The sequence below is a fragment of the Stigmatopora nigra genome, chromosome 9, assembly GCF_051989575.1.
Source record: "Stigmatopora nigra isolate UIUO_SnigA chromosome 9, RoL_Snig_1.1, whole genome shotgun sequence".
Classification (NCBI taxonomy): domain Eukaryota; kingdom Metazoa; phylum Chordata; class Actinopteri; order Syngnathiformes; family Syngnathidae; genus Stigmatopora; species Stigmatopora nigra.
In genome coordinates, this window is record NC_135516.1 from 13,851,536 (window position 1) to 13,871,149 (window position 19,614).

Here is a 19,614-nt window from a genome sequence, read left to right on the forward strand (position 1 = left end):
CTTATGTAAAGTCGCCTGGGGAATTCCAAAATGTCTGCATTTTATGCAAATCGATTAATGACATCATTTGATTTGATTCCCACCTGCAGTGGACCACCATGGGTCCTGCATCTGGAGGATTGCAAGCCTTGACACGTCTCAGGAAGGCCAAAATGGGCGTAGGGTACTCGGGAACGCCATGGTCAGGCCAAGCCATAAACTGGAACTGCCTCAGTTCTCTCTTCTCACTGGAACCGTTCTGCGAAAGCACAAAAAGTGGCACATTCGGTGGTGTAATTGCCAAGAGAACATATCGTGCTGAGCTCAAATACTCCTGACAGTGAAAGGTCAAAGCACTTTAACGACATTCCGCCACTTTCATTTGAAAAGCACCAGCCATTTAATTGTCAAACGTTCTTGGCTATTCTGAGGAAAGGTCTCCAACGTTAGAGTCGTTTCCACGGCTGTCGCTGGAGATAAGAAGTGAGGGGGTTTTTCCTCCTGAATTGGACTACTCAATTCTTTGGGAAAAAAAATTCCGATAATCTTCTGTGTGGTTTAATTACGGCGGATAATTGTGGTTTGAAAAGAGTCGGAGAAAAATTAAGGATGGTCCATCAATGCCGACAGTTGAATATGTCATCCACAACAAAGAACTGAATGTTTAGTTACCTTTTGCTAAGAAACCATCGGGCAAGCTCATTGGACAAGTCTATTGCCAATGCTGGCAGCCAATGAATGAAGGAATTCAAATGTATGGTGAGACAACAACTTTTCGGCCATATTCTACCTATGTGTATTTATATATATGTACATCTATGTGTATGTATGTGTATGTATATGTATGTACATCTATGTGTATGTATGTGTATGTACATTTATGTGTATTTATGTATAGGTATGTACATCTATGTATAGGTATGTACATCTATGTGTATGTATGTACATCTATGTGTATGTATATGTACATTTATGTATAGGTATGTACATCCATGTATATGTATATGTATGTACATCTATGTGTATGTATGTATATATATGTACATCTATGTGTATGTATGTATATATGTACATCTATGTGTATGTACGTGTATGTACATCTATGTGTATTTATGTATATGTATGTATATATGTACATCTATGTGTATGTACGTGTATGTACATCTATGTGTATGTATGTGTATATACATGTACATATATGTGTATGTATGTGTGTACATCTATGTGTATGTATATGCATGGACATATGTGTGTATGTGTATGGACATATGTGTATGAATGTGTATATATGTGTATGTATATCTATGTGTATGTACATCTATTTGTATGTTTGTGTATGTGTATGTATGTGTATGTAAGTGTATATATATGTACATGTATATATATATATTTCAGCAACACAGTCATCTATATATTCATTCATGTATTTATTTATTAACTTACTTATGACCTATCTATTTATATCTAAAATGTCTTTTTCTGTGTCTGTATTCTCACCCTCTTGCTACTGTGACAACAAAATTTCCCAAATACAGGATGAATAAACTTATCTAATCAAACCAAAATGGCCACCTTGATATTGCCATTCTTTCTCCGACAAACAAAATACTAATAATGAAAATATCCTACCTTATAGAGTGCAAAAGTGCGGACGCTGTAGGTGGCCAACTCCACCGTGTCCAACATGGTGACCTGAATCATTCCATAGGTCTCAGTTCCTCGTGCAGGCCAGTACTGGTCACACTTCACCTGGAATAGAGAGAGGGAGAAGAGGGAGGAGAGAGGTGGACTGTCAGAAAAGCATTGAGAGCAGCTGATTAACAAGGATGGAACATTAGAGGGGTGGGATCACAGGTGATGCATTCTGTCTCATTAAAAGCTGAAGACTCAGCATCCACCAAAAAAAAACACCAACGCCCCACTTTCACCTCTCGTCGGTGCATATGTGTGTGGAGTGCACTTCAAAAGGCCACTTTGTCTTTTTTAGCGGCCTGTGATCATTTCCAATCAACTCATTGTCAGGGTGGCTTCATGGCCTTTGTCATGTCTGCTTTTTTTTGTTTTGGGGCATATGCAAGGTTAATGTGATGATATGTGTCGGAAATAAAATGGCATTATTATCATCGAAAAGTTCTTGGAAGGTGGAATTTAAATTTGAAATAATAACAACCAAGACAAACAGACTCAAGGACCGTTTGTTCCCAAAAAATGTTACCATATTCAACTACAAGTTTGGCACCTAGGACCTCATCAAGACTTTTGCTAGCCACTAAGAGATGGTGCTCGGATGTTTGGTCGCCGGACGTTTGGTCTCCGGACGTTTGACAGAGAGTTTACTGTTGAAACGAGCTCTCAAAATTATATTTATAAGAGAGAGTTTAATATCTAAGAGAGAAGTTTAATATCTAAGTACTGTTTAATATCTAAGTACTGTTTAATATCTAAGTACTGTTTAATATCTAGGTACTGTTTAATATCCAAGTACTATTTAATATCCAAGTACTGTTTAATATCCAAGTACTGTTTAACATCCAAGTACTGTTTAACATCCAAGTACTGTTTAACATCCAAGTACTGTTTAATTTCCAAGTACTGTTTAATATCTAAGTACTGTTTAATATCCAAGTACTGTTTAATATCCAAGTACTGTTTAATATCCAAGTACTGTTTAATATCCAAATACTGTTTAATATCCAAGTACTGTTTAATATCCAAGTACTGTTTAATATCCAAGTACTGTTTAATATCCAAGTACTGTTTAATATCCAAGTACTGTTTAATATCCAAGTACTGTTTAATATCCAAGTACTGTTTAATATCTAAGTACTGTTTATGTGCATGATTTCCATCAAATATTGATGCTTCTTCCACTTGTGTTTTTTCAGTAATATTTTCCCAAAGTTTCGCTATCATTTGTTTAATTCATCCAAAAATACTGCATCTAAAATGAATTGAAATGCTTTTCCTTACCCTAGATTTCTCTTCCAGTCTTGTCATCATGACAATGGTGCTTGAGCGCTGCTCCCACACCATCCTCCAGAAGTCGCTAAGCGTCTCAGGAAGCGGTCCCTGCGTGGCAATGTAGGCGTTTTGCTTCCTGTAGCCGTCGATGTAGTTGGCGTTGATGTAGTCGCTTCCCGGCACAGCTGTGAAAGAAAAACATAAACATTTATCTAAGATGACATTTTCCCCATTTTGCCAGGCCGTTCAAGGTTTTTTTTTTTTTTTTTTTTACACTTACCATCGACGGAGGTGAGCACCACTCTAGAGTGGTCGTAGGCGATCACGTTGGCGTAGCGGTTCTTTGGCTTGTTCACTTCCATGTTGGAATTTTCCCAGGTGAATTGTTGGCCCGGATCAATAGACTAAAAAGGGGGTTGAATGACAAATGGACGTGTGAATGCACAATAGCGAGTAAGTAGGTGGTATCATGATACCGATAAGAAGATACATAAGATTTTAAGTGGCATTCCTGCCTAGCAACAGTAGGAATCAATTTGGGTAAAAACAAGGAGTGTCTAGATTGGCATCAAAACATTACGTGAAAATATTGGTGATGAGATCTAAATCTAAGAAAATGACCGCCAAAAAAAAGCACATTATACAAAATGTAGGAAACAAAAGGTGCTCGGACTTTTGGTCGCCGGTCTTTTGGTCCTCAAGTCTTTTGGTCCTAAGGACTTTTGGTCCTAAGTATCTAAGTAATGTTGAGAATAGGAGATATTTAGATATTAAACTATCTTTCTCATGAATATAATTTTGAGAGATGATTTCAACAGTACTCAGATATTAAACAGTACCTAGTATTAAACAGTACTTAGATATGAAACAATACTTAGATATTAAACAGTACTTAGATATGAAAAAGTACTTAGCTATGAAACAGTACTTATATATGAAACAGTACTTAGATATCAAACAGTACTTAGATATGAAAAAGTACTTAGATATGAAACAGTACATAGATATTAAACAGTACTTAAATATGAAAAAGTACTAAGATATTAAACATTACTTATTTATTAAACAGTACTTAGATTTTAAACAGTACTTAGATATGAAAAAGTACTTAGATATTAAACAGTACTTATTTATTAAACACTAATTAGATATTAAACTCCCATGAATATAATTTTGATAGCTGGTTTCAACAGTAAACTCTCGGTCACCAAAAAGACCGGCGACCAAAATTGACCAAAAAAACGGGGACCAAAAGACCAAGTTATGCAATATGTAATCAAAACCGGCATGTAAAAATGTTAAAAAGAAAAACAATATAGTCAAAAGCCACTAATATTACATCTATTATCAGCTAATGTTAACAGGAGTTTGTCATTCTGGGCTTTTTTGTAGTTGAAAAGTTATTTTTTAATGTATTGTGTAAGGCCATGTCAGAAATATGTCGTTATAAACATACTCAGAGTTGACAATAACCTTGACGCCATAACAACTCATTTCCTTTTTCCATTATACTTCATAGGATAAAAAAAAGTGTTTCCAAATAGGAAAACAAACTGTTTTTTTTCAACAAAAAAAAATATTCCCATCATCTTTCAATCATTCCAAGCGGTCAATCAATGGTACAACACGAAAGAGATTGAAACGTCCAGAAAAAAATATAAAAGAGGATCTTTCTGTTTTTTTTGTACATTTCCTCGCTTGCTCTCTCCAAAAGCAATGTGCCACTTTAAATGCTAATTTCTTTTTTTTATTGAAGAGGAGAGATAATCCCTCGCCGGTTTTGGTTGCATCACAGGATGCGAACGAGGAGCATCAAGACGCCATTGCCTTTTTTTTGGTTCGTTACCACCTGCTAGTTTTGTACACGTACAAAAAGAATAAAATGCAGCATCGGCTTTTAAAGTCATTAAGCTGTCGGGGCTTGGATCAAAGCGGAGAAAAAAACTTCGTAGAAATGTACGCTTGAACACTGAGTGGCTTTGGAAAAGGGGCCAAAGGGGATTTTAGTTATATTAGAAGATGTTTTTGACTTAATTTGTAAAAAGGGATCCATAGACAAAGCTACAAAAGTATTTATTGACGGACTTTTTGCGTCATTTTAGTCGTCTTGTTAGGGTAATTTATGGATGATGCGTTTTGATTCTGATTTTTTAGTCACTCTTGAAAGCATCCTTTTGGTAGATAATTAGAAAGTAGATTTTTTTGTGTTATTGAATTGGGGTTTTCATAATTTATTGATTATGTTTTTGAGTCTCCTGTTTGAGCGCCATTTAATATACCCCTGCTGTTCAAGATATAATATATATAATATTTAGATTTTTTTTATATAAATGGATTAAAAGAACTGGATTAAAAGCCCTAAATATTCAGTTTTTTATTGATTTAAAACAATGTTCATTTTAGCTTTTTTTTAAATATATTTTTAGATTTTACAAAATGATTTTTGAACTAAAAACACAGAAAAATTGATTAACTTTAACGGATTACTTTGCTGGCCCACACAAATTGATATATATATTTTTTTTAATAAATGGATAAAAATAACTGGATTAAAATCCCTGAATATTATGTTTTTTATTGACTGTTTATTTTAGCTTTTTTATATTATATTTAATATACAATATATATATGAGTGTGTAGTGCAGGGGTGGCCAACCCGCGGCTCGCGAGCCGCATGCGGCTCTTTGCCCGGTTTCATGCGGCTCTTACGTCCATATCAAAGTTTGTATTTGTGTTTTATTTTTTTTTGCGTGTGCGCTTCGCTTGAGTTCAATACGGTATTTTCGTCCAATGCGCATGTGCTTGGGATGAAAATACCTCAAAGTTTCCCAGTAGGAGCAAGGTCATTTGAGTAAACGTTTTTAACAGAGTGGGAGAGCTCCCGTGAACCAGAAGCGACAATGAACGGCGTCGCGCACACAAAAAGTATCCCAAAGATCGAGCGTCGGCTGAAAAAGCCACACCCCCTGCGAGGCAGACCAAGGCGAGAGTGCTCAGCCGGGAGCAGCCAATAGGAGAGCGAGGTGTACACCCACGTGGTGGGCGCGCTAGTTCGCCCACCACGTGGGTGTACACCTCGCTCTCCTATTGGCTGCTCCCGGCTGAGCACTCTCGCCTTGGTCTGCCTCGCATGAACATTGTGTGTGCACTGTCTCACACAGACAAACTCTCAGTTCAACCAAGTCCACAAACAAAAATATAATAACAACATTCGCTCCTTGTGAGCTGTCATTTATTATGAATGGCTTTTAACTAGCGAAAAGCCATTCATAATAAATGACAGCTCACAAGGAGCGAATGTTGCGCAAAAATAGGCGCTGATTTTATGACAGAAGTCCCACTAAGTAACATGCATAGAAAAAGAAAAACGCTATTGTAAATTATTATATTTTTGTTTGTGGACTTGGTTGAACTGAGAGTTTGTCTGTGTGAGACAGTGCACACACAATGTTCATTGTTGATAATGACTGGCCTGTGCTGTTAGTACTGTAGGAGTCAATTTATGTCATTACTATGCTGGTGTGTGACATTTACAATAAATCTGTGTGATGTGGCTCTTTGCGGTAACACAGTAAAAAATGTGGCTCTTTGCGGTAACACAGTAAAAAATGTGGCTCTTGGTCTCTGACTGGTTGGCCACCCCTGGTGTAGTGGATCATACCTTCCATTCAGTATACCCCTGCCATTTAATATACCCGGGTATATTAAACGGCAGGGGTATATTAAACAGCAAAATACAGTACCACTGGAATTTTCTTTGACTAGACAGCCACATGATTCGTTATTTACCCCTAGTTAATGTTTAAAAAAAGTATTAGTGCTTACCTCATACTCCTGGGAAAATCTCAAGCCATCATTGGCCTTAAGGTCCTCAATATGGTCTGCTAGTCCGGCAACAGGAATGGGCGGATGTTCTCGCATCCCTGCGGAAAAAAACAACAACAAAAAAACACATTGAGAATGGGTAACTTTCCACAGAATACCCGAAAAATGGGGCGGAGCCATGATGCATCAGTGTGACAGTAGATGGCCAGCCAGGACATAAAGTAGGCATGCTTCTGTGGATGTATAGGGGGGGTTGGAAGCAAAAATGTGGTTCTGGAAAACGAATAAACCATCGAAAAACCCACACTCTTATTTTACAAGATGGAAGCAGGTTTGGGAAAGTGACTGGTCACCCGCCAGAATGTATTTCTTTGAAAATATGGCTTCTTTACAATGGAGCATCCTTTGGCGGAGTATAGAGTATTTAGCCTGGATTACTTTCAAACAACCTCTCTATTCACTCCTGCTGTTTTCTTGAGTTATTGGTGTGATTTATTGCTAATCTGTTAGCACGAATTCCCTCATGTGTCTTTGATGGAGGCTTAAAACACATTGGTTGGAAAATAGTAGGAGTTCATCGTCAATTCTGCGTGTCACCTTGACACCACTCATAGATATATCAAAGTACTTCAATATCTTACCAAAATAAACACTAAAATGGATAAAAACCAAAAATTAAAGTATAACTATCTGATCACAAACTATTATTTTTACAGTTTACAGTTTCAAAGAATGCAAAATGAGTTACTTGCTACGTTACTAAAGTGTTTTGAAAACAGTTTTTGTCCAGTTTTAGTTCAGATTTCATGATGACTTGTTTGTAGTCGTAAATCATGCAAAAACAAAACTTGGTGAAAATATATGTGCTGCTACCCATTTCTACTACAGAAGCAAACAAAATACCACATATACTCGCATATAAGCCGCCTTTGCATATAAGCCACACCCTTAAAAATCATTGAATTTTACAATTACTACAGAAGCAAACAAAATACTACATTTTATCGCATATTAGCCGCACCCTTAAAATTAGTTGAATTTTACAATTACCACAGAAACAAACAAAATACTACATTTTCTCGCATATTAGCCACCTCCACGTATAAGCCACACCCTTAAAATTGCCTTAAAACTCATTGAATTTTACAATTACCACAGAAACAAACGAAATACTACATTTTTCCGCATATTAGCCGCCTCCACAAATAAGCCACACCCTTAAAACTGCCTCAAAATCATTTAATTTGAGAATTTCCCTCATATAAGCCGCCCCTGACTCCCAATTCTAACCTCCATATACATAGTCTTAATATTGAGTACAAATATGTTACTTTGATAGGAAAACCTTAAGAAAAAGTCTAATTTATGCACATATAAGCCATACCCTCTCTTCAGTCATCATTTTTATAGCGACAAATACGGCTTATATGCGAGAAAATACAGTAGCCCCAAAAATCCTCACCTACCTTTGCTTACTCATTAAAAAAATCAATTCAAATAACAAATAAATACAGTACTTTGCTTTACTTCCAAATGATCACCTTAATAGCTTTAGTACTTGAAGCATTCAACCACCCAAATCTCATTGACTGCAATCTAATACCTCTCCACACCAAAGCACCTGAGCAATGAATCCAATTAATAGCAGCATATTAACATAAGCCGTTCTGTGGCCACATCGGTGTTTTACATCCACGGCTCGGATGAAATGGAGGATGAAAAGGCAAAATAGCCGAATGTGCGTCGAACACATGTCAGCTCGGCTAACTATGAAGTCAGTCGCTTTGGTGCCGTGCTCGAGGGCGACAGATTGGTTGGATGATGAAGTAGGGATAGACAAACACATACACAATGGGATTGCGTGAGAAACACAATTGACACCTGTTTCCACCCAGCAGTACAGTTCAGTATTTTTACAAGACCAAGAAGAACAAGGCGGTTGTGTCTTAGAGGATCACATCTTTTGGGGATTGAAATGATGTCATAAAGTAAGGCCCAAAGGGTGTTCGGGCGTTTGGTCGCTGTTAAAATGGTGACAGAGAGTTTAATGTTGAAACCAGCTCTCAAAATTATATTCATGAGAGAGAGTTTAATATCTAAGTAATGTTTAATATAAAATTACTGTTTAATATCTAAGTACTGTTTAACATCTAAGTACTGTTTAATAGCTAAGTATTGTTTAATTTCTAAGTACTGTGTAATGTCTTAGTACTGTTTAATATTTAAGTACTGTTTAATATCCAAGTACTGTTTAATATCTAAGCACGGTTGAAAACAGTAGATGCTTAGATATTAATCTCTCTCATGAATATAATTTTGAGAGCTGGTTTCAACAGTAATTAGATATTAAACAGTAATTAGATATTAAACAGTACCTAGATATTAAACAGTACTTAGATATTAAACAGTACTTAGATATTAAACACTACTTAGATATTAAACACTACTTAGATATTAAACAGTACTTTGATATTAAACAGTACTTAGATATTAAACACTACTTAGATATTAAACAGTACGAAGATATTAAACAGTACTTAGATATTAAACTCTGTCTCGTAAATATAATTTTGAGAGCTGGTTTCAACAGTAAACTCTTAGTTACCATTTGACCGGCGACCAAACGTCCGGTCAGGGGTCCAAAGGATTTGTAAACTGAACTGTACGACTGTGGCGGAGGGGCCAAGGGGCTTAAACGACATAGCTGACTAACTTGGCGTGTTGGGGCTGCGGTGAGAGCTGGGACCTGTGGAAGAAAGGAAAGTACAGGAGGAAGGAAGGAAGGAAGAAAATACAGAGAAAGAAAAGTAGCTCAATGGCAAGATGATCTCGGGACAGTGGTTTAAAATAATGCCCAATGGATTCAATAATTCTCATTTCTTTTATACCAACAACAACAAAAACTGTCAGTGGTAGTCAGCATATATTTGACATCCAATACATGTTCAATAACTTGATTTTTTGCATTATTACTTCATTTATAACCAAAGCAGAAGCCTTATCTTACTGTAAGTCAATCGAATCATTGAGATTGAAAATTGGCAGCCGATGGCTTGTTCAGTTTAATGAATATTTGATCGGGTTTGGTTGGGGAAAGAGAGTTAAATGTTGACATTCTCGGTAAAAAGGAAGGGGGCGTTAGAGTGTGAGAGAAAAGAGCGACAGTGGGTGAGAGAGAGAAAGAAAGAGAGAGAGAAAGAGATTATCCTTCAGGGGGAAAAACAGAAGACAAAAGGGAAAAGAGGTGGAGTGGGAGGAGGGAAGAACAGGGATCCTTTAGAGCGCCAGAACTGCTTAATTCCTCTGCAAGGGTTCAAAGAGGCTGTGTGATTGTGTGCTTGTGTGCATTTGTGTGTTTCTCAATGTGGTCTCTAATAACCTGTGAGAAGGAATGCAGACACAAATTGTGTGTGTGTGTGTGCATGTGTGTTGCATGGTTGACATTTTCTTTCAGCTCCATTGTTCCCTTCACCTAGCTCACCTTGACATCAGAGGCACCACGACTCATTACCTGGTTGGTGGGGGTTTGAAAGGAACTGATGGAGGAAGGGAGGGATTGGGGGAAAGATGGAGGAGGCTAAGGTCAAAATCTTAAAAAAAAATATATATATATATAAAAAAAACCTTCTCGGTTTGGTGCTAAAGCTAAAAAGTTGTTGGTTCAAGTATGTGTTTTGATTTTATGGAGAAAGGATACAAAAGGGGGTGAGAGAGTTTAATATCTAAGAGAGAGAGTTGAATATCCAAGTACTGTTTAATATCTAAGTACTGTTAAAAACAGTAGATATTTATAATAATTGAATATAATTGAATATAATTTTGAGAGCTGGTTTCAACAGTACTTCGATATTAAGCAGTACTTAGATATGGAACAGTACTTAGATATGGAACAGTACTTAGATATGGAACAGTACTTAGATATGGAACAGTACTTAGATATGGAACAGTACTTAGATATGGAACAGTACTTAGATATGGAACAGTACTTAGATATGGAACAGTACTTAGATATGGAACAGTACTTAGATATGGAACAGTACTTAGATATGGAACAGTACTTAGATATTAAACAGTACTCAGATATTAGACAATACTTAGATATTAAACTACTTAGGTATTAAACACTACTTAGATATTAAACAGTACTTAGATATTAGAAAATACTTAGACATTAGACAATACTTAGATATTAAACAGTACTTAGATTATATACAGTACTTAGATTATATGCCGTACTTATATAATAAACAGTACTAAGATATTAAACAGTACTAAGATATTAAATAGTACTTAGATATTAAACAGTGATTAGATAATAAACAGTACCTAGATATTAAACAGTACTTAGATATTAAACTTCTATCTTAGATATTAGACTTCTACCTTAGATATTAAACTTCTCTCTTAGATATTAAACTCTATCTTATGAATATAATTTTGAGAGCTGGTTTCAACAGTAAAATCTCTGCCACTTGGTTCAAGTCTGTGTTTTGATTTTATGGAGAAAAGACACAAAAGGGGGCGGGGGAGATGCTCACGAATGAAAGCTACTTCTAAAGCTATGAGTCATGGTGATGGGTTTGTGTTGAATTTAATGTAGACAGACTGATAGAGGAGTTTTGCCTTTGCCAAGTTTTCAGTGCGATGTACAATGTTTTGCAGTTGAAATTGTGGCAGACTTCTATGAGGGCAAGGATAGGTCTTAGTTTTCCTTCTAGGAAAATCTACAAAGAAAAATAAAGACCGCTTCGTAAATTGAACTCCTTTTTAAAGCCTGGAGTCGGCAAAAATGATTGGATTGTGTCCGTATCAATGAGGACGGAAGGAAATAAAAAATGGGTTTTCTCTGTCTTACGCCTTAGCTGAAATGCCTTGGATGTGTTTTTCGTTGGTTCTAAAATCCAAGCTATTTTTGGGACCACATCAAGTGGTGGTACTCCAATTTTCTCAAGTACGACTATAAAAAAACATACTACATTTCTTATTTGTCTACTACAGCCTTCACAGAAAGTGATAGGATGCTTTTGATAGACACCACCGATTAGTAAAGAAAACAATTTTGATTGAAGACAGGGACACTTAAGAAGCCCTGATTGTCAGAGCCAGGAACATCATCGGGGACCCATACCACCCTGGTCACAATTTTGGAGAAAATTTCAGACTTTTAAGTGCGCCTTATAGGGGTGAAAATACGGCAATTGTTATTGACTTCCAGGTATGAAGTACTCACTACTTTACAGTCACCTCTAGAGCCAGCCATTGTTGAGGTTTTGGATTTTTTTGTATAAAATCTTGCAGTGGGGGAGGAGCTATATGATGGAAGATTTTGTAAACAAAGATGGCATCTGCATATTTAACAGTATTGTTTCAGTTCAGGCGTTTGTGTTTTTTTAATATCTGACAGTGGTGGTTTTTCGTTTTTGGTTTTCAGTTTTTTCCTTATATAAGGCACACTGGATTATAAGACGCACTGTCTATTTTGGATAAAATTTAAGACTTTTAAGTGCGCCTTATAGTCGTGAAAATACGGTAGTTCAACAAAGTCCACCTTAAGTCCACCCCACATTGAAAAGTCTTGAAAAATGTATCCTCTCATGATTCAAAACATGGAGACACTCTCTGGTTATACAAACCATTTAGTGAAATTGAATTGTCTTCAACAACATCTCGATAACAAATGCATCAAGGAAGGTTGCAAGCCTACCTGGCGTCTGGTAGTTGAGTCGTCTCATCTCTACAGGGTCGGAGGAGTTGGCCAGCAGGGAGTCTTTCACTCCACCCGAGTGCTCATCCTTGGGTAGGGGTGACGCCCGTTTCCTGGGGGGAAAGACAAATAACAAAGCAACATTTAAGTGGTGTCCTGCAGCGAGGCGCCAATCTATCCACTCAAGGGGAAATGACAACATGACTTAGAAAGACACGGCTTCTCTTTGAAAGGGCTAAACAATTGGTCACCACACTTTTTTTTTAGGAGGATCCTTTCTTGGTTTGAATTGCAGAGTGTGGATACATTTTGACACTTTGGAAGATGTATTCCAGAATTTTCCAGGGAGGCTGTACATATGTTTTGTTGGTGGGTCTACTGACGACTGTTGAACTGATGCTTAATTAGATTTGGAGAAATAACTGTGATTACACTTCCTGGAATAATCAAAATTATATTCGTGAGAGAGAGAGTTTAATACCTAAGTACTGTTTAATATCTAAGTACTGTTTAATATCTAAGTACTGTTTAATATCTAAGTACTGTTTAATATCTAAGTACTGTTTAATATCTAAGTACTGTTTAATATCTAAGGACTGTTTAATATCTAAGTACTGCTTAATATCTAAGTACTGTTTAATATCCAAGTACTGTTTAATATCTAAGTACTGTTGAAAACAGTAAATATTTAGATATTAAACTCTCATGAATATAATTTTGAGAGCTGGTTTCAACAGTACTTGGATATTAAACAGTACTTAAAAATTAAACAGTACTTAGATACTAAACAGTACTTAGATATGAAACAGTAAATAGATATTAAACAGTGTTTAGATATTAAACAGCAATTAGATGTTAAACAGTACTTAAATATTAAACAGTACTTAGGTATTAAACACTACTTAGATATTAAACAGTACTTAGATATTAAACTCCTGAATACAATTTTTAGAGCTGGTTTCAACAGTAAACTCTCTGTCACCATTTCCCAAGCGACCAAAAGACCGGCAACCAAACGTCCGGTTACGCACTTTCCAGATGCACCCTCAATGTCAACTGTTGGAGTAACTCTTCAGTTCTTCGCTAAACTTTCTAGATTCCAAGATCTGGCTGAACAACATCCACTGATTCCTTCTGACTGAACATGCTGCTTAGTATTGCGTCCAATTGGATCCAACTTAAAGGATCATTTTTAGTCAACTAATATGATGGGAGAGAACTTCAAAGGTGCCCCATTCTGTTTCTTGGCCTCAATTTTTTACATAACCGCTTTGAACTTACTCTAATTATATTTTTTTGGGCAATTTCCCAAGGACATGTCACAATTTGTCTGAACTTCTGCTAAGAATAAATCATAACTAAACTTCCTGTTTGGATAATGCTAAAAATACATTTTCAAAAAGGTCAACAAGGCAATGTGAGGTTAATGATTGGCATGGCTATCTAATTTGTTTAAGGGCTACTTATGACAATTAAAGTGTTAAATACCGGGACATCATAATCATCATTAGTCTCACAATTGAGTAGTTAGAAAGGCCACCAATTTTCCTGGAGTGGTATTGCTTAGTTTTGGATGTATGACAGCTTTTGTGTGGGAATGTGAAGGACTTGTGTACATGTGTGATTTTCACGGTTGTGTTTAGGCTTGTGTGCCAACAACACATTGTGTTTACAGGCTTCCCAGACTGAGAGGGAAAACAGGCGGCTGCTGTAATTAGCTCATCAGCTGGGCGGCACAACACGGGGTAATTGAGACCGGTTTTTGTAGCACCTGTGTCGCAATAGCGAATCATAGTGCAGGTTCGTTTAAGTCCACCGTAATGTTAGCATTCAGGTGGACAGGCCTTATGTACAGTGTTCCCTCGCTACTTCACGGTTCAGCTATCGCAGACTCAGAGCTTCGCGAATTTTTGGGGGTAAAAAAAATAAAATAAAAAATACAAATATTACTTTGAAACAACATATTTTACAGTTTTGTCTGGGGCGAGCTCGGGAAGATAGGACTGACCTTTACCCCAGAATGCAGACCTAGAAGGACGCTTAAGAAATTTCTGATTCGGGGTGATGGCTATCCAACAACCTTCGTGATTACTGGCATATTGTGGTTAATGGTGACGCTCTTTTTTGCATGATTATGGAATTGTTTTGCCGAATTGAGGCTTTTTTTTGGTTTAATTTTCAATGGAGTTGTTTTGGAGTTCCGACCTTAATTGTTATTGTTGACTACTGCAATCTAACAATTAGAAAATGGGGAAAAAACTGAATTGTTTAGTTAATGTTACCTTGGATTCGTCTAATTAACACATACCATAAAATAATTTACTATTTGGACATTTTAAAAAATCTAAAAAACACTTAAATAGGAAACCGAGTCAAATATTTTGTCTAGTACTTCATAAAGTGTGAAAATTCCCTTCAACTATTGAATGAAATGGTATGTGATGGAGTTGAAATGATATAAAACAACACGGAATAACATTTTCTTGGTTACTTTGAAATCATTCAAGTGGCTTTAAGTCATTCATTTCCCTTTGATTCATAATCCAATAGTCACAAGATGAATTTGACCTATTGAAAACGTAATTAAAAATGGTTATTAAAGGCATTACTAAGATAAATGTCCTTTTCCTTTAGTTATTTCTGCCAATGCTAGATGCATGTTTTAATTAAACTGGCCCTGGTTCAATATGACAGAGTAAAGTTATTCCCAATCCTGAGAGCAATGCAATAGGAGGGCTAAGCCAGGGGTGGGCAAACTTTTGGGCCTGGGGGGGCCACATTGACTTTAAAAAAAATGACAGATGGGCGGGGTCAGCACAAGATACGATACATGTAAAAAAGTGCATCCGTTAACAGTACATATGAAACATAAACAGAAAAAAATGACTTAAGTATTAACATACTAAAATATGTATATATTTCAGCAACACACTTATTTATTTAAATATGTATATAATATATACTATATAACTATCTAATTTATGTCTAAAATGCCTTTCCTATTTATACTATACAATACAGGAATGAATAGTTATCCTATACTCATCACTCGTCATTAAAGTAAAAAGTATAAAGTACAAAGTAAAGTAAAAAGGAATGTATTAAGAAATATTAAGATGTAATTAAAAAAAGATAGAGGGGCTGAAAAACATTAAAAAAAGCAAATAAGAGTGGACCAAGCTACTACCAATGGCTTCCGTGTCATGGCGCCATTTTGGGGAAAAAAATATATGATAACATATAAAAAAGTGCATCCGTTAAGAGTACATATGAAATATAAACTGAAAAAAAAAGGACTTAAGTATTAACATACTCATCACTGATCATTAAAGTAAAAAGTATAGAGTACAAAATCAAGTAAAAAGGAATGTATTAAGAAATAATATGTAATTTAAAAGAAGATAGATGGACTGTAAAACACGAAAAACAAATAAGAGTGGACTGAGCCACTGCCACTGGCTTTCGCGTGACGGCGCCATCTTGGGGAAAAATAAATAAAAACATTTTTTGGACAACGTCGGCGGGCCAGATTAAAAAGCCTAACAGGCCATATGTGGCCCGCAGGCCGTAGTTTGCCTCTAGTCATCAGGGCAGATTTTTCAATAAGGTTATTCACATCAAGCCTAAAGTGAGTGTGGGAATGTGCTAGTGTGAACTCAAGTGTGTCAGCGTGTGTGTTTGTGGAGCAAGCCGTATGCTTAATGAGGGCAGAACAAGCCTTTTGTTACGACTCCGGCCTGGAAGAACCCAGTCTCTACGGATAATGTCAGCTTCAAAGACGGGAACATTTCTTTTTGCGGCACTTTCCCTCGGCTTGGCATTTACTTGACAAGGGGCCATTCTGCAGCCGTGTGCTGCCTCCACAAATTCACATATGGCGGAGGGTTAGGGGGGCGCTGGGGGTGCCGGGGTCACATGCCGATGTCGGATTGATAATGAAACACGGCACGGATAGACAGGGACGGATGTGTTGAATGAATAACGTGGCCACCAAAATGTGGAATATGCACGTGTAAACTTGCACCGTCCTCCAATCACGCACCTTCCATGGCTTGTTTTAACCTTGTTATGCAAAAAGTAGGCTGTTATGGACTGTCACAGGTATGGGCAAACTACGGCCCGCGGGCCACATACGGTCCGATAGGCTTTTTAATCTGGCCCGCCGACGTTGTCCAAATAATGTTTTTATTTATTTTTCCCCAAGATGGCGCCGTAACGCGGAACCCAGTGGCAGTAGCTCTGTCCACTCTTATTTGTTTTTTGTGTTTTACGGCCCCTGTATCTTTTTTAAATGACATTTTAATATTTCTTAATACATCACTTTACTTACTTAACTTTGTACTTTATACTTTGACTTTAATGAGTGATGAGTATGTTAATACTTAATTTTTTTCCTGTTTGTTTCATATGTACTGTTAACGGATGCACTTTTTTATATGTATCATAGCATGTATATTAATGTTCCCATTTTAATTTGTACTATGAACTTTTAATTCTACCCACAAAATCCTGCTACGAAAATAAAACATTGGATTTTATTTACTGCACGCCATATGATTGCTGCTGCGCAGAGAAGACGAGAGTAGTACACAATTACCTAGAATATAACTTTGTTTCTGTCTCTTCTTGCTATTTTAAAACAGTAAAAAAAGCCTCATTTTCCATGACTCATTTCAAGCCAGTTCCCAAAGGAGTAGATGACGGCCCACGTCACAAATCTGACTTGACGCACCCAATTTGAGCTCGAATTCCCTTCATTTTGCCACTATTTTTCCCCTTATAAAAAAGTCTAAGTGAAAAGCACACAACACAAATGCATGACTGATGAAGAGTGACAGTACCCACCTCTCCTGTTTGCTGCGTTCATAAAGAAAAGGAGAAGAAGGAGGAAGAGGATTAATTGGCAATTATTACCGCCATGTTTTTAATCCAGCTCTTTCAAAATGTCAAGTATGAGCCATTATGGCAGGCCCCATTTTTTATTATTTTTTTTGCAGGGAAACTCTGTTTGCCAAATGCGCAGGTAGCAATAACTACCGTGCCGGTGAGAACTCAATTATCCCTTTACGTGTTTTATTGGCAGAAAATAAAGAGGCTCACAGCTTCCAACTCACACTCCCTGCTGTCAATCTGTTGGCGTAGAGAAAAATGGCTACAGGAACGCAATGGGTTGTCTTGAGGCTGACTATCATTGCCTAGGTGAGCCTGCTAGGAGTCGGCATGAGGTTGGCGGCAGAACAAATTGGCTTTTGAATCATGTTTTTTTTGGGGGGTTTTCTTCTTGTTACGCATTGGGTTTGGATGATCATAAAACTTGAGGACTTGAATTGGGTTTATTTGATTCGAGCTATTGAGCAAGAGGGATGTTTTCTCAATGATTGTCAAATGTAAATGTTACCCTAAGATGGGGGGAATACAAATAAGGGCAGACATTTGGACCTGCTGTATGCATGCATGTACATTTATGTGTATGAATATATGTGCTTATATATGTATGTGTATGTATAAGTATATATGTGCTTATATATGTATGTATAAGTATATATGTGCTTATATATGTATGTATAAGTATATATGTGCTTATATATGTATGTATAAGTATATATGTGCTTATATATGTATGTATAAGTATATATGTGCTTATATATGTATGTATAAGTATATATGTGCTTATATATGGATGTATATGTATATATGTGCTTATATATGGATGTATATGTATATATGTGCTTATATATGGATGTATAGGTATATATGTGCTTATATATGTATGTGTATGTATAAGTATATATGTGCATATATATGTATGTATAAGTATACATGTGCTTATATATGTATGTATAAGTATATATGTGCTTATATATGTATGTGTATGAGTATGTATATATGTACTTATATATAAATGTGTATGAGTATGTATATATGTACTTATATATACATATATATGTATGTGTATGTAAATACGTGCTTATATACATGTATGTGTATGTATATATGTGTTTATATATGAATGTGTATGAGTATGTATATATGTACTTATATATATACATGCATGTGTATGTATATGTATATGTGTTTATATATATGTATATGTATATTTGTGTATGTATGCATGTGCTTAAATATGTATGTGTATGTATATGTATATATGTACTTATATATGTGTGTGTATTTATATTTATACATGTATGTGTATGTATATGTATATATGTGCTTGTGTATGTATGTGTATGTATATGTATATATGTGCGTATGTATATGTATGTGTATATATATATATTTCAGCAACACTTATTTTTTAATATATTTATTCATGTATTTATTTATTAACTTACTTATTAACTATCTACTTATATCTAAAATGTCTTTTGCTGTGTCTGTATTCTCACCCTCTTGCTACTGTGACAACCAAATTTCCCAAATACAGGATGAATAAAGTTATCCAACCCAAAGAGATTTTTACTTGAAGAATATGTAGAAGGAAGGCTACTTACTTTTTGAAAAGTAGGATGGCGATGACGACACTGATGATGAGTACCACGGCAAAGACTGGGCCCATCACCCAGAGCATTTCCGTCTGTTCCGCACCATGAGCCAAAGACTGCGAGGTGACCTGGATCAAGTCCGAATAGGGGCTGGCGGAAAATGTCATCTGATGGAGTAAAAAGATATGTGGGAGTCAGATATAATATTTATATATATATATATATATTTTTAAATAAATTGATTAAAAGAACTGGATTAAAATCCCTGAATATTCAGTTCTTTTGTAGATCTAAAAAAATCTTTATGATAGCTTTTTTAAAATATATTTTTAGATTTTACGGAATTATTTTTGAACTAAAAACAGAAAAAAATGATTAAAAATGACAATTATTGATTCAAAAGGGGGAAAATCAGCAAATTAATATACATCTATACTCTTCATCTTAATTTGATCCTTAAACAGAAAGTCAGCACTCATCATTTACTTTCCCTGGCCACAAAAAATGATGCGGCGGGCCAAATTTGGCCCCCGGGCCGCCACTTTGACACCAGTAATCTATAATTTTTGACACAACTTGTGCATTTGAAAAATGATTAAATTGGAGAGAAATTAATAGAAATTAATCTTCCATTCATTCATTGATTTTCCATAATAATTA

At 36.0% G+C, this 19,614-nt stretch overlaps 1 protein-coding gene across 21 annotated transcripts in view; it reads right to left on the reverse strand.

The window, feature by feature from the left end:
- ptprfb (protein tyrosine phosphatase receptor type Fb) overlaps positions 1-19,614 on the reverse strand; it is a 176,788-nt gene that overhangs the window by 7,183 nt on the left and 149,991 nt on the right. For 14 of the 21 annotated variants that reach the window (XM_077725114.1, XM_077725115.1, XM_077725120.1 and 11 more), the window contains 8 exons: positions 18,964-19,121; positions 12,470-12,582; positions 9,479-9,511; positions 6,766-6,863; positions 3,221-3,344; positions 2,950-3,125; positions 1,609-1,728; positions 84-238 (listed from right to left, as the gene is read on the reverse strand). In XM_077725114.1, the coding sequence (XP_077581240.1) occupies positions 84-238; positions 1,609-1,728; positions 2,950-3,125; positions 3,221-3,344; positions 6,766-6,863; positions 9,479-9,511; positions 12,470-12,582; positions 18,964-19,121 (977 nt within the window). The remainder of the gene's footprint in view (positions 1-83; positions 239-1,608; positions 1,729-2,949; positions 3,126-3,220; positions 3,345-6,765; positions 6,864-9,478; positions 9,512-12,469; positions 12,583-18,963; positions 19,122-19,614) is intronic. The other 7 variants (XM_077725121.1, XM_077725125.1, XM_077725131.1 and 4 more) reach the window with 1 other exon arrangement.